Genomic DNA, 14,082 nt, shown 5'->3' with positions numbered 1-14,082 from the left:
GAGATGCGATTCGCCACCTGGTTATCAGAAGGGGGAAAGGAGAAGATTAATTGTGTGTCGTCTGCATAGCAATGATAGGAGAGACCATGTGAGGATATGACAGAGCCAAGTGACTTGGTGTATAGCGAGAATAGGAGAGGGCCTAGAACAGAGCCCTGGGGGACACCAGTAGTGAGAGCACGTGGTGCGGAGACAGATTCTCGCCACGCCACCTGGTAGGAGCGACCTGTCAGGTAGGACGCAATCCAAGCGTGGGCCGCGCCGGAGATGCCCAACTCGGAGGGTGGAGAGGAGGATCTGATGGTTCACAGTATCAAAGGCAGCAGATAGGTCTAGGAGGATGAGAGCAGAGGAGAGAGAGTTAGCTTTAGCAGTGCGGAGAGCCTCCGTGACACAGAGAAGAGCAGTCTCAGTTGAATGACCAGTCTTGAAACCTGACTGATTTGGATCAAGAAGGTCATTCTGAGAGAGATAGCAGGAGAGCTGGCCAAGGACGGCACGCTCAAGAGTTTTGGAGAGAAAAGAAAGAAGGGATACTGGTCTGTAGTTGTTGACATCAGAGGGATCGAGTGTAGTTTTTTTCAGAAGGGGTGCAACTCTCGCTCTCTTGAAGACGGAAGGAACGTAGCCAGCGGTCAAGGATGAGTTGATGAGCGAGGTGAGGTAAGGGAGAAGGTCTCCGGAAATGGTCTGGAGAAGAGAGGAGGGGATAGGGTCAAGCGGGCAGGTTGTTGGGCGGCTGGCCGTCACAAGACGCGAGATTTCATCTGGAGAGAGAGGGGAGAAAGAGGTCAAAGCACAGGGTAGGGCAGTGTGAGCAGGACCAGCGGTGTCGTTTGACTTAGCAAACGAGGATCGGATGTCGTCGACCTTCTTTTCAAAATGGTTGACGAAGTCATCCGCAGAGAGGGAGGAGGGGGGGGAGGATTCAGGAGGGAGGAGAAGGTGGCAAAGAGCTTCCTAGGGTTAGAGGCAGATGCTTGGAATTTAGAGTGGTAGAAAGTGGCTTTAGCAGCAGAGACAGAAGAGGAAAATGTAGAGAGGAGGGAGTGAAAGGATGCCAGGTCCGCAGGGAGGCGAGTTTTCCTCCATTTCCGCTCGGCTGCCCGGAGCCCTGTTCTGTGAGCTCGCAATGAGTCGTCGAGCCACGGAGCAGGAGGGGAGGACCGAGCCGGCCTGGAGGATAGGGGACATAGAGAATCAAAGGATGCAGAAAGGGAGGAGAGGAGGGTTGAGGAGGCAGAATCAGGGGATAGGTTGGAGAATGTTTGAGTAGAGGGAAGAGATGATAGGATGGAAGAGGAGAGAGTAGCGGGAGAGAGAAAGCGAAGGTTGGGACGGCGCAATACCATCCGAGTAGGGGCAGAGTGAGAAGTGTTGGATGAGAGCGAGAGGGAAAAGGGTACAAGGTAGTGGTCGGAGACTTGGAGGGGAGTTGCAATGAGATTAGTGGAAGAACAGCATCTAGTAAAGATGAGGTCAAGCGTATTGCCTGCCTTGTGAGTAGGGGGGAAGGTGAGAGGGTGAGGTCAAAAGAGGAGAGGAGTGGAAAGAAGGAGGCAGAGAGGAATGAGTCAAAGGTAGACGTGGGGAGGTTAAAGTCACCCAGAACTGTGAGCGGTGAGCCATCCTCAGGAAAGGAACTTATCAAGACGTCAAGCTCATTGATGAACTCTCCAAGGGAACCTGGAGGGCGATAAATGATAAGGATGTTAAGCTTGAAAGGGCTGGTAACTGTGACAGCATGGAATTCAAATGAGGAGATAGACAGATGGGTCAGGGGAGAAAGAGAGAATGTCCCCTTGGGAGAGATGAGGATTCCAGTGCCACCACCCCGCTGGCCAGATGCTCTCGGGGTATGCGCGAACACGTGGGCAGACGAGGACAGAGCAGTAGGAGTAGCAGTGTTATCTGTGGTAATCCATGTTTCCGTCAGCGCCAAGAAGTCGAGGGACTGGAGGGCAGCATAGGCTGAGGTGAACTCTGCCTTGTTGGCCGCAGACCGGCAGTTCCAGAGGCTGCCGGAGACCTGGAACTCCATGTGGGTTGTGCGCGCTGGGACCACCAGGTTAGAGTGGTAGCGGCCACGCGGTGTGAAGCGTTTGTGTGGCCTGTGCAGAGGGGAGAGAACAGGGATAGACAGACACATAGTTGACAGGCTACAGAAGAGGCTACGCTAATGCAAAGGAGGTTGGAATGACAAGTGGACTACACGTCTCGAATGTTCAGAAAGTTAACCTCTCTAGGGTAGGTGGCACCAAATCGTCCCACCTACGTAACAGCCAGTGGAATCCTGTGGCGCGTTATTCAAATACCTTAGAAATGCTATTACTTCAATTTCTCAAACATATGACTATTTTACACCATTTTAAAGACAAGACTCTCGTTAATCTAACCACACTGTCCGATTTCAAAAAGGCTTTACAACGAAAGCAAAACATTAGATTATGTCAGCAGAGTACCCAGCCAGAAATAATCAGACACCCATTTTTCAAGCTAGCATATAATGTCACATAAACCCAAACCACAGCTAAATGTAGCACTAACCTTTGATGATCTTCATCAGATGACAACCCTAGGACATTATGTTATACAATACATGCATGTTTTGTTCAATCAAGTTCATATTTATATCAAAAACCAGCCTTTTACATTAGCATGTGACTAGCATGTGACTAGCATTCCCACCGAACACTGCCGGTGAATTTACTAAATTACTCACGATAAACGTTCACAAAAAGCATAACAATTATTTTAAGAATTATAGATACAGAACTCCTCTATGCACTCGATATGTCCGATTTTAAAATAGCTTTTCGGTGAAAGCACATTTTGCAATATTCTCAGTAGATAGCCCGGCATCACAGGGCTAGCTATTTAGACACCCAGCAAGTTTAGCACTCACCAAAGTCAGATTTACTATAAGAAAAATGTTATTACCTTTGCTGTCTTCGTCAGAATGCACTCCCAGGACTTCTACTTCAATAACAAATGTTGGTTTGGTCCCAAATAATCCATCCTTATATCCAAATAGCGGCGTTTTGTTCGTGCGTTCAAGACACTATCCGAAAGGGTAAATAAGGGTGACGAGCATGGCGCAATTCGTGACAATTTTTTTTCTAAATATTCCATTACCGTACTTCGAAGCATGTCAACCGCTGTTTAAAATCAATTTTTATGCCATTTTTCTCATAAAAAAGCGATAATATTCCGACCGGGAATCTGCGTTTAGGTAAACAGACGAAAGAAAATAAAGCATGGGGTCGACTCGGGCACGCGCCTAAGCCCATAGTACTCTGATCGGCCACTTGCCAAAAGCGATAATGTGTTTCAGCCAGAGGCTGCCTCGATATCGTTCAGCTTTTTCCCGGGCTCTGAGAGCCTATGGGAGCCGTAGGAAGTGTCACGTTATAGCAAAGATCCTCAGTCTTCAATAAAAAGAGCCAAGATGAAACACAACTTGTCAGACAGGCCACTTCCTGCATGGAATCTTCTCAGGTTTTGGCCTGCCATATGAGTTCTGTTATACTCACAGACAGCATTCAAACAGTTTTAGAAACTTTAGGGTGTTTTCTATCCAAAGCCAATAATTATATGCATATTCTAGTTACTGAGCAGGAGTAGTAACCATATTAAATCGGGTACGTTTTTTATCCGGCCGTGTCAATACTGCCCTGTAAGTGTTGTTACATAGATGCTGTGTTCACTATGCATGATTAATACATAATTCAAGGTTTATTTGATGTAGTAAATAAATAAATGATTTATTGATGTATAGATAAGAATTTAAATGTGATGTAACAGGTAAATTAACGTTTGGCCATTGATTGTGTTTTTATGTTCCATCCCGGAACTAAAGTTCTCTGTTGTGTTACTGCTACGGAATTTGTTAATTGACTGTGTGCAATCTAACTTAAGCAGATCTTAGTCTGAGTCATAATTGTTGATGGCAGAGGCTAAGAAAGACAGTAAAGGGACTTTCAAGGGACTTTAAGAATTCAAGAACCTCTTTTCAGGACAAGCAGCCAACGAGGTATTTTGTTCAACCTATAGAACTTTGTTTATAGTCGCGCCAAGTTCCATTTGTATTGTCGCGCCAAGCGCCATTTGTATTGTTGCGCCGAGCGCCATTTGTATTTCTTTGTTTCAGTACTGTATAATTTATCAACGTTACTGTGTTCATTCAAACATATAGTTCTCACGGCGTGACGTGGATGCATCGGAGAAAAAGACGTGCAATGCAATAAACGCCCGTTTCAAAGAACCAACCTGTGTCTGTTGTCGTGAAGAGAGCTACATGCCCCCTAGCCCTAACAGGCTAAGCTTACGTTGCAAAAATCTTATTGACTAAAATGACAAATGCTACAGTACTGCTGGCTGGTGAAGTAGGCTAGCTAGCAGTGGCTGCGTTGTTGACTTTGTTTGAACGTGTAGCTGGCTAGGTAACCTCGATAGTTTCAGTACTACACCTTATCATGATACAAAAGCAACTATGTAGCTAGCTAACATAGCACTAATCAAGACGTTCCTTTGTAATGTATTTAGTTTCTACAATGCTGCTCGTCGGTAATAGTTGGCTAGGTTTGGAAAAATGGCGTCGCGGGGGACGAAAATAGCTGGCTAGCTAGCCTCGATAATTACTCTAAACTACACAATTATCAAACTATGACAAAGACAACTATGTAGCTAGCTAACACTGCACTCAAATCGTTCCGTTGTAATGTATTAGTTTCTACAGTGCTGCTAGTCAGAAAAGGTTGGCTAGCTAGCAGTGGGTTTGATGATGACTAGGTGTGTTGACTAAGTCTGGAGTCTGGACAACGGCGTCGCGTTGCGGCGCGGCTGGCTGGCTGGCTAGCTAACCTCGATAATTACTCTAAACTACACAATTATCTTAGATACAAAGACAGCAAAGACAACTATGTAGCTAGCTAACACTACACTAATCAAGTCGTTCCGTTGTAATGTAATAGTTTCTACAGTGCTGCTAGTCGGTAGAAGTTGGCTAGTTGGCTAGCTAGCAGTGTTGACTAAGTTAGAAGGACGAAAACAGCTGGCTAGCTAACCTCGATAATTACTCTAATTACTCTAAACTACACAATTATCTTTGATACAAAGACGGCTATGTAGCTAGCCACCAGTTTGACACCAAAACATTGACAACAAATACATATTGAAATAGTAAAATAAATAAAAGTGTAAAAAATTAAGTAAAGGATATTTAATGCTGAAACCCTCATATTAAACAGCAATGGTATTCCCTTAGTTTATGGTTTATATTTAGGATAATGTTTCACAGCTTTGTCGTAATACATTTTTTTATCATCTTATTTCATATATTTTAGATGTGATAAGGCCACACAGGTCCAGAGATAATGACAGACACCTGTGATAATCTGAAGTACCCAAAAGGGCCACTAGATGTATTGTGATAGATTACATAAAATCTTTGAAAGATACCAAAATTCTGGTAGTTTACTGGTAAACTTCAAAAGTTCCCAGTAATATACCCTCCCTTTACAACCCTAGTTCATCAGGCTGTCTGCAGTGATTTTGGTTTTGCAAAGCATCTTTTTATTTAACTAGGCAAGTCAGTTAAGAACAAATTCTTATTTTCAATGACGGCCTAGGAACAGGGGGTTAACTGCCTTGTTCAGGGGCAGAACGACAGATTTTTACCTTGTCAGCTCGGGGATTCAATCTTGCAACCTTCCGGTTACTAGTCCAACGCTCTAACCACTAGGCTACCTGCCGCCCCATCTGTAACCATTGACATGAAGAGGGAGAGAGTGGGATGGATAAATGCCTGGCCCCTCGTTTGGCTTGCGGCCACAGAGTGCGATCCTTTGATTCCACAAAGTGAAGCGAACCTGCACCGGATGTTTACATGACAGAGTCCGCGTCACTCACAAGGAGCCCTTTCTTCCCCATTAGGATTGATTGCTAGGAAAATAAAGCTGCAAGAGGCATGTGCTGCTACCCCCCTTACTATGTCAGACACACACACTCGCTGAACAGCCATGTTATATACATACCGTTGTCTCGAGTCAGCAACTCTATTATGGGTTATTCTTGTTCTTTCTTAACTGGCACAGTAATTACTTCCTGTGTGACACGCTAGATTGGCCTACCACCACCCACATGCATATTTGTTTGGAACTTCTTGGATTCTTTTCCTCAAGTTTCTCCCCAGTCTCCAGTTTCAGATTTTATTGTGTTTATATTTGGAAGGAAATTATAGACTGTGCTGTATGGTTGTAAACCTCAACTACCTTTAAAACAGCAATGAACCTTGAACAATTCAACATGTCCTTGCAGGATAGCATTTTAAGACACGTTGTGGTATTGAGATGAACAGTATCTAAAACTGAGGGGAAAAAATTGGCATGGTGAATGATTAAAGTGGCGTGGTGGACGATTAGATAAATATTATGTTGGCATCAGTGCGCCAAGCTTCTCAAAATGAATGGCAGTCTGGGGAATTGTTCTCAAGCGATAAAGTCCACAAAGTCGTGCTTGACATATTTCTCAATTAAACATTTGTAGTATGGGCGATTATATAAAACCTGGTTAAACATGTGGGCATCAATGTTCCCGGCCTATTTTGCTTCATCCCAATTGGTTTTGCATGTGGCCCTGGATTTCATTGACAGTCGCTAGACAACCATAAATTATAGTCACATTGCAGAGGGGGGCACTACTCTCCTCCCCTCTTCAGGAGGGCTCTTGTAACCCAGACTTTTTTTCACCTGAATGTCCTCTTTGTGTGCAAAGCCCATAAATAGCAAGAGGGACCCTCAGCTTCTACAGTCCCAATCTCACTCCCTCTCTCAAACTCAAGCATCTGGTATAACCATGTGGACTCGGGCCAGTGCACTGCTGCTCCTCGCCTGCTGTCTCTGGGCAGTGGAGGGACAGAATGAGAATGGCAACACGAGGGCAGGCAATGGTGGTGCTGCTATTGCTGCTGCAGAGAACAGGAAGAGTGCCTGGGAGGACCCCATCCAGTTCAACAACAAGGCAAAGGACTTCTGCACCATGAGCGTCACCGGCCAGGGAAATGTCACCAGGCTGAGGATATCGTGCCAGGGTGCCGAGAGAACCTACTGGTGCGAGTACACGGGTAAGCCCCAAATGTGCCGTCCCTACAACAACAACCCTCACCACTATTTCACCCAGATCATGTGGGACCTGAGGAAACTCCAGAATGCCTGCCATGCACCCAAAGCTATCAAGCCTCAAATGTGCAAGAGGGCACCGGAAGACGCCCAGATGGTGTTCTCTGCTTCCTCCACGCCAGAGGCCGCACCAGCAGCAATCCCTGAAAAGACAGAGAAAGCCCAAGAGCCAAACCAGGCAAAACCAGAGACCCCCAAGGTACCATTCACCAAGCAGGCTAAGCCTGCCGCAACCAAGCCTGAAGCTAAATCAGCAAGACCAGAGCAGGCAAGACCGGAGCAAACTAAACCAGAGAAAGCCAGACCAGAGCCAGCAAAACCAGAAGCAAGACCAGCACCTACAAAACCTGAAAAAGCCAGAACAGAAGCAAGACCAGCACCTACAAAGGCACTGCAATCCAGACCTGAGCAGGGAAAACCAGCAGCAGCAAAACCAGCAGCAGCAAAACCAGCAGCTTCAAAACCAGCAGCTTCAAAACCAGCAGGCGCAAAACCAATCAAGCCAGCAGTGAACAAGACAGCTGTACTAAAAAAGCTTCTGACCCCCAAACCAACCGCTCTGAAACCAACTAAGCCCACTGTCAAGAGCAATGCCAAACAGCTGGCACAAGAGTATTGTTGGCGGTCACTCCAAGGCATCTGTTCCTATGTCATTGATTGGTTTCAGAACTAATAATGAAGGTGAGTTTAAAAAGTTTGCTGTTGATATTTTCTTAATTGTAGTCATAGCATTGTATATTATCATGATGATCATTTGTATGAAAAAGTATGTCTGTCAATCAAATATCTGAAATTAACTCAGGTCTGTAAAAAGTATGTTGAGTATTTTACCGAGTGTGCGAAACGTAAACCTATTCACTATATTTACTTTTTGCTCCCTCTTTCCCAGATTTAGATTTCTTTTGAAGATTACTTCAAAAGTCTGACTAATGAGGTGCTCAGAGTGGTTTTCCAGAAAATGACTTTGATAAATGGTAGAAGAGAGTTCTAACACCCTCTTCGTGGAAATGATCATGCTGACACTGCTATCGATCAAACAACTTTCCAGCCTGCCATTTCACCATGATTGGTGCACTGTAATACAAAAACTACTTGTTTCAACAAATTATTATTAAGTAACTAGTTACATAGTCTGTTTTAGTTTACTGAACTTTTCAGTCCAAGTGTTACCTCAAGAAACAAAAAAATAGTTGGCCCAACTTAGCTCCAACTCTAGAAAACTTGTCTCATATGTTCATTCAACTATAAATTATTTGTGAATCTTAACTAATAAAGGTGTGCAACATAGTGGTTTTAACATACAATGTTTCAACTTACATATCTGATGCATGTTGACATACATCATTACATTGTTCATTTATACAGTCATTATTATTCAACATATCCTCTCCTGGGCTTTGCACTCACAACCTCTTGGTTCATGGCATTCCTATCTTCCTGCTATGCCACCATGTCAGTGTCAATTATCAGTTAATCGGACTTTTCTCTCATCATTGATTTAACTTAGTTATTTCAGCAATTTTATGTTTTTCTGTATTGTTGTCTAATGTTGGTGGGGCATGTTACTCTGTTTTAATTGTTTTATTTATTTAACCTTTATTTAACTCGGCAAGTCAGTTAAGAACAAATTCGTATTTACAATGACAGCCAACACCGGCCAAACCTGGACGACGCTGGGCCAATTGTGCGCCGCCCTATGGGGCTCCCAATCACTGCTGGTTGTGATACAGCCTGAATTCAAACCAGGGCGTCTGTAGTGACGCCTCTAGCACTGAGATGCAGTGCCTAAGACCGCTGCGCCACTCGGGAGCAAGTTACTCCTTAATCACTATGATAAATAAAATATTTATTCTCGAATGTACTTTTAACAGATCTGATATTTACTTGCTGAAGTACAAAGTGTTTCAATACAGGTGAAATCAGCCATTGACAGGCATGGTGGCATAGCAGGAAAATTGGCATGCTGTGAACCAAGAGGTTGTGAGTTCAAATCCCACATGTTGAATATGAATTACTGTATAAATGAACATGTACAATGTAATCATGTGTGTCAAATATCTAAGTTGTTGCAATTAGTTCCACAGCCTTTTTTAGTTAAGATACCCAAATAATAATTCATAGTTTAATTAACATATGAGACAATTTGAGCAAACATAATCTTAAATTGATTAATTTTTAGAGCTAAGTTTGTGCCAACTAAAAATGTTCATTTCAGGTAACACTTTGACCAAAACATTTTGTAAACAAAAAAAAGCTGTGAAACCAGTTACTTAATATTAAGTTCCATCGAGACCAATACCAAAAACGTAATTCCAAGGGTCACAATGACAACTTAAAGCCTCCATATCTGAATGTGTGGATCGGGTATGGACAGATAGTTCAATCCATCATCTTTCACATGGTACTCATTTTGGTTGACAGTTTTTACTGTTGGTGACAGTTTTTTTACAGTTTGGTTTTAGTGTCAGACAAACCTATGATACCTTATAATGGACTCTCCTAAGGCAGATACGCCATTGGTTTTGCCTTTTTTGTATGTTTGTTTATGTGTATGTTTGTATCACCATAAACCATGTATTGAAATGCATAAGGTTGTGTAATTTACATAGTAGAGTGGCATATTCAGCTCTACCACTGCTTCATTGGACTGAAAGGTCACAATCAATGAATGAATGTCGACATGTGTATGTAATGAATAAATGTGTGTTCTAATTCTTTTTAGTGTGTCTGTGTTCCTTAATGCCTTGCTTTAGGTTCAAAGCCTTTCTCTCACTATTTTTTAAATACCAGCAGGCAAACCGTTTTTGATGACAATGTTTTTCTTTGTCTTAAATACACCCCTTTTAGAGGTGCAGTGCCTCTTTTCCCCCCATTAAGTGACGCTGTTGTATCAACTTCTTTAAAATATATATTTTTTTCAATTCGTTGCTCACTGCACTTTTACTAGAACAGTTAATGGGTGCATAAACCAGTGGTGGAAAAAGTACCCAATTGTCATACTTGAGTAAAAGTAAAGATACCTTAATAGAAAATGACTCAAGTAAAAGTGAAAGTCACCCTGTAAAATACTACTTGAGTAAAATTCTAAAAGTATTTGGTTTTAAATATACTTAAGTTTTAAAAGTGCATTTAATTGTTAAAATATAAAAGTATAAATAATTCAAAATTCTTTATATTAAGCAAACCAGACAGCACAAGTAAAATTACTATTCTCGGTTTAGGGGTTAGGTTTACAATTAGGGATAGGGTTGCAATTAGAGTTAGGGATTTGGGGTTACCATTATGGTTAGGTTAAGGGTTAGGTTAGGAAAAATAGGATTTTGAATGGGAATCAATTGTAAAACAAACGTGTGTGTGTGTGTGTGTGTGTGTGTGTGTGTGTGTGTGTGTGTGTGTGTGTGTGTGTGTGTGTGTGTGTGTGCGCGCGCGCATTTAGGCCCATGTTCCATGTGAGTGGCGTGAGGGAATAAGGGGGTGGTGGGTGTGTCGGTGCTCTATAAATGCCACATGCACGTTCCCCAGGTGTCGTAACGAAATTGAATCATTTCCATCTTCCCAAATCCAGAGGTGAGCTGTCTAAAATAACCACTTATGTTGTGTTAAATATTATCTGCCATTATACTCCATAAATCTCTGCTGCCATGTTGTAACAGGCTACAGTATCAATTATTTGAATTGGAAGGAATTGGAGGCCTACTGTACTAATAACTATGCCATTTCTGCAGATATTTTAGCGGGACATGGCGCTCCTTACCAATTTAGCCGTCTTGATGGTTATTGCCTGCATATCTCAGCAGCTTATGGTTGCTAAATGTCAAGGATCCAAAAAAATCGGGATGAAGAAGAAAGGAAAAGAGGGACCAAAGCCCTCCGTCCCGTCTCCAGCGGATAAAGACAGCAGCCCCAGAGGAAAGGGTGTTTTCAAGGGCAAATTCTCCGCCAAAGACAAGACGCAGTGCACTTGGGTTGCGACAGGTGATGATGCCTTTGTGCTTGGCGTGAACTGCAAAAAGGGGGAAACAAGTTTCGACTGCAAATATGTGGCCAAACCAGCCACTTGCCCTGGGTACGAGTCCAACGTCAAAGCCTACTGGAAACAGATTGCGCGTGCTCTAAAGAAACAGAAGAAATTATGCTTGGACTCCACCGCTTTGATTAAAGCAGGTATGTGCAGAAAAGCTCCCAATGACGCCCATTTCAAACTTAACAATACACCCAGAGATGTTGTTGTTCCAAGGACTACCATTCAGACACATTCTCCTCCTTATGTCTCTCCATCGGGTGCCAAATCTTGCACAGTTGATAAGAAGAGACTGGCGGAAGAATATTGCGCGGGTTCGTGGTCGAGTTTGTGTACTTTCTTTTTCTCCATGGTCCAGAATGATGATTGTTGAACGTAAAAGAAATGCATTTACATTTCCACCTTCCCCATTGGTTTTCATAAACAAATGAATTAACACTTGTTGCTACTTCTCCTGGTGAAGATGAATGCATTTTGATGGATTGTGAGGAGAACCTAGTTTAAAGACAGATTTCTGAGCACATTTACATGCACACTAATAATTCGATATGAAACTGATTATGGCAGTAGGCAGACTTTGCAATAGTCACTCAAACCCCTTGCTCTGTTTGTTGTAGTCGCCGTAAAGTCAAAATCTAAGTAAACATACGCCAATTAAAACACATTGTTTTCTGAGCAATCTTTCGAATTATTAGGACTTGTAAACTCGGTGTTCCAGCCGTGTATTTGATCTGTGAATGTGCTCGTACCAGCCGATCGAGCCTCCCTTGTTAATGCGAGCGGAGTGTTTGGAACAGCTGAATGAATGCATCTTAGAAGTAGTTTTCACATACAAACTTTATACGTTCGAACTCAGAATCAAATATGATTCCCAAAAATAAAATGTTCGCTGTGGTAGAACGTTTATTTTGATTGGTGATTTTCTGCATTTATCAGAGTGCCATCGGGTAGCCCTATTTCAGATGTGTCCATGTAAACAGGATTATTAGGGAATTCGTTCTTCTTGCAAAGCATGTAAACGGTTTAATCGAACCATTATATTAATCTGACTAACCACAATAACCACATTATTGTGTGCATGTAACCGCACGCATACCATCCATACCACTTTTCCCTTTGAAATGTTTTTGCTATGTTTTGTATTCATTGTAAAGCTACAGTAGCCTACTTAATAAATATTTTGCATACTATGTACTCAACTCTTCTCTTCATCTTATATTCACTTGTAGTTGAAGCATTTATGCAGCATATTCTTTCTAGGAGGGTGGACAGGAGTTAGGCCATTATTATTTTCAATGGTGTATAGCATTACTCATTCTTTTCAAATGACTAACGCTTATTATATAATTTACTACTACTTGGCAGACAGAGTATTATTCCGTACCACCCTGCAATGCACTCACTTATGCACACATGCTCATGCGCGCGCACACGCACACACACACACACACACACACACACACACACACACACACACACACACACACACACACACACTCCTGCAGTGCATACTCCACTGCATTTACATTTACATTTTAGTCATTTAGCAGACGCTCTTATCCAGAGCGACTTACAGTAGTGAATGCATACATTTCATTTCATGCATTTTTATTTGTATTTATTTATTTTTTACATTTTCTTTTTGTACTGCCCCCCCGTGGGAATCGAACCCACAACCCTGGCGTTGCATTTGCCCAATGATAAGGAGTTTGAGCATGTTGGGTAATTACTCTGTAATTATACCAAGTCAGTTAGAGTGTTCCTTTAGAAGATTTATCCCACATTCCTTCACTGACTACTGGATTTTAATGGGCTTTTTCCAAGGTGAAATACAATTCACATGTTCTAAATACTAGTCCATGACACTTAGCTACGCCTTTCATATAGAACACTACAACAACACACAATCATGAGGTCTATAAAATTACATAACTGTGCTTGATAGCTAATGGATCTTTTTGATATAACTATAATAGTATTGCTGTCAGACAATCAAGGGGAGATACTTTGAATACATTTTTCTCTCCATTAATTGGATTTCAATCATTCTTTGAACTGAGAGGAATTTGAATGGAATGAACACCAACCCTATTCATTGACGATATAATTTAATTATTTACTCTTCAATGGTTCTTGGTCCAATAACTTTTCATTAATCATCCTTCTTGGTATTTTTATTGTCATTTTACTACAAGGTTCTCGGATTCCTAGTGTTTTCATAAACCCATATGCATATATTTTATTTTATTTAACCTTTATTTAACTAGGCAAGTCAGTTAAGAACAAATTATTATTTACAATGACGGCCTACCAAAAGGCAAAAGGCCTCCTGCGGGGACAACATTACAATAACATGGTAGAAACACAACATGGTAGCAGCCCAACATGGTAGCAACACAAAACATTTTACAAACATTATTGGGCACAGACAACAGCACAAAGGCAAGAAGGTTGAGACAACAATATATCACGTGAAGCAGCCACAACTGTCAGTAAGAGTGTCCATGATTGAGTCTTTGAATGAAGAGATGAAGCTCGTTCCAGTCGATAGCTACAGCGAACTGAAAAGACGAGCGACCCAGGGATGTGTGTGCTTTGGGGACCTTTAACAGAATGTGACTGGCAGAACGGGTGTTGTATATGAAGGACGAGGGCTGCAGTAGATATCGCAGATAGGGGGGAGTGAGGCCTAAGAATGTTTTATAAATAAGCATCAACCAGTGGGTCTTGCGACAGGTATACAGAGATGACCAGTTTACAGAGGAGTATAGAGTGCAGTGATATAACTTGGGTCCATTAAGTTAATTAGTTAGGTCTATTGACAAAGCCAGTTACAAACATGCCACATGTAATTTTCCAGTTGCTGGCCTTCTTTGACTGGCT

General features: G+C 42.3%; 2 protein-coding genes across 2 annotated transcripts; both read left to right on the top strand.

The window, feature by feature from the left end:
- The first annotated feature begins 6,788 nt into the window (after window positions 1-6,788).
- On the top strand, window positions 6,789-9,895 carry LOC106604540 (uncharacterized). Its single transcript, XM_014199279.3, has 2 exons — window positions 6,789-7,859; window positions 8,068-9,895. The coding sequence occupies exon 1, from the start codon at window positions 6,856-6,858 to the stop codon at window positions 7,849-7,851; it is 996 nt and encodes a 331-aa protein (XP_014054754.3). The 5' UTR covers window positions 6,789-6,855; the 3' UTR covers window positions 7,852-7,859; window positions 8,068-9,895.
- A 764-nt stretch (window positions 9,896-10,659) lies between these two features.
- On the top strand, window positions 10,660-11,979 carry fgfbp1a (fibroblast growth factor binding protein 1a). The gene is made up of 2 exons (XM_014199280.3): window positions 10,660-10,745; window positions 10,904-11,979. The coding sequence occupies exon 2, from the start codon at window positions 10,919-10,921 to the stop codon at window positions 11,570-11,572; it is 654 nt and encodes a 217-aa protein (XP_014054755.3). The 5' UTR covers window positions 10,660-10,745; window positions 10,904-10,918; the 3' UTR covers window positions 11,573-11,979.
- Window positions 11,980-14,082: the final 2,103 nt, after the last annotated feature.

The sequence above is a fragment of the Salmo salar genome, chromosome 05 (assembly GCF_965601325.2).
Source record: "Salmo salar chromosome 05, fSalSal1, whole genome shotgun sequence".
Lineage (NCBI taxonomy): Eukaryota > Metazoa > Chordata > Actinopteri > Salmoniformes > Salmonidae > Salmo > Salmo salar.
This window is presented reverse-complemented; position numbering and strand designations above follow the sequence as displayed.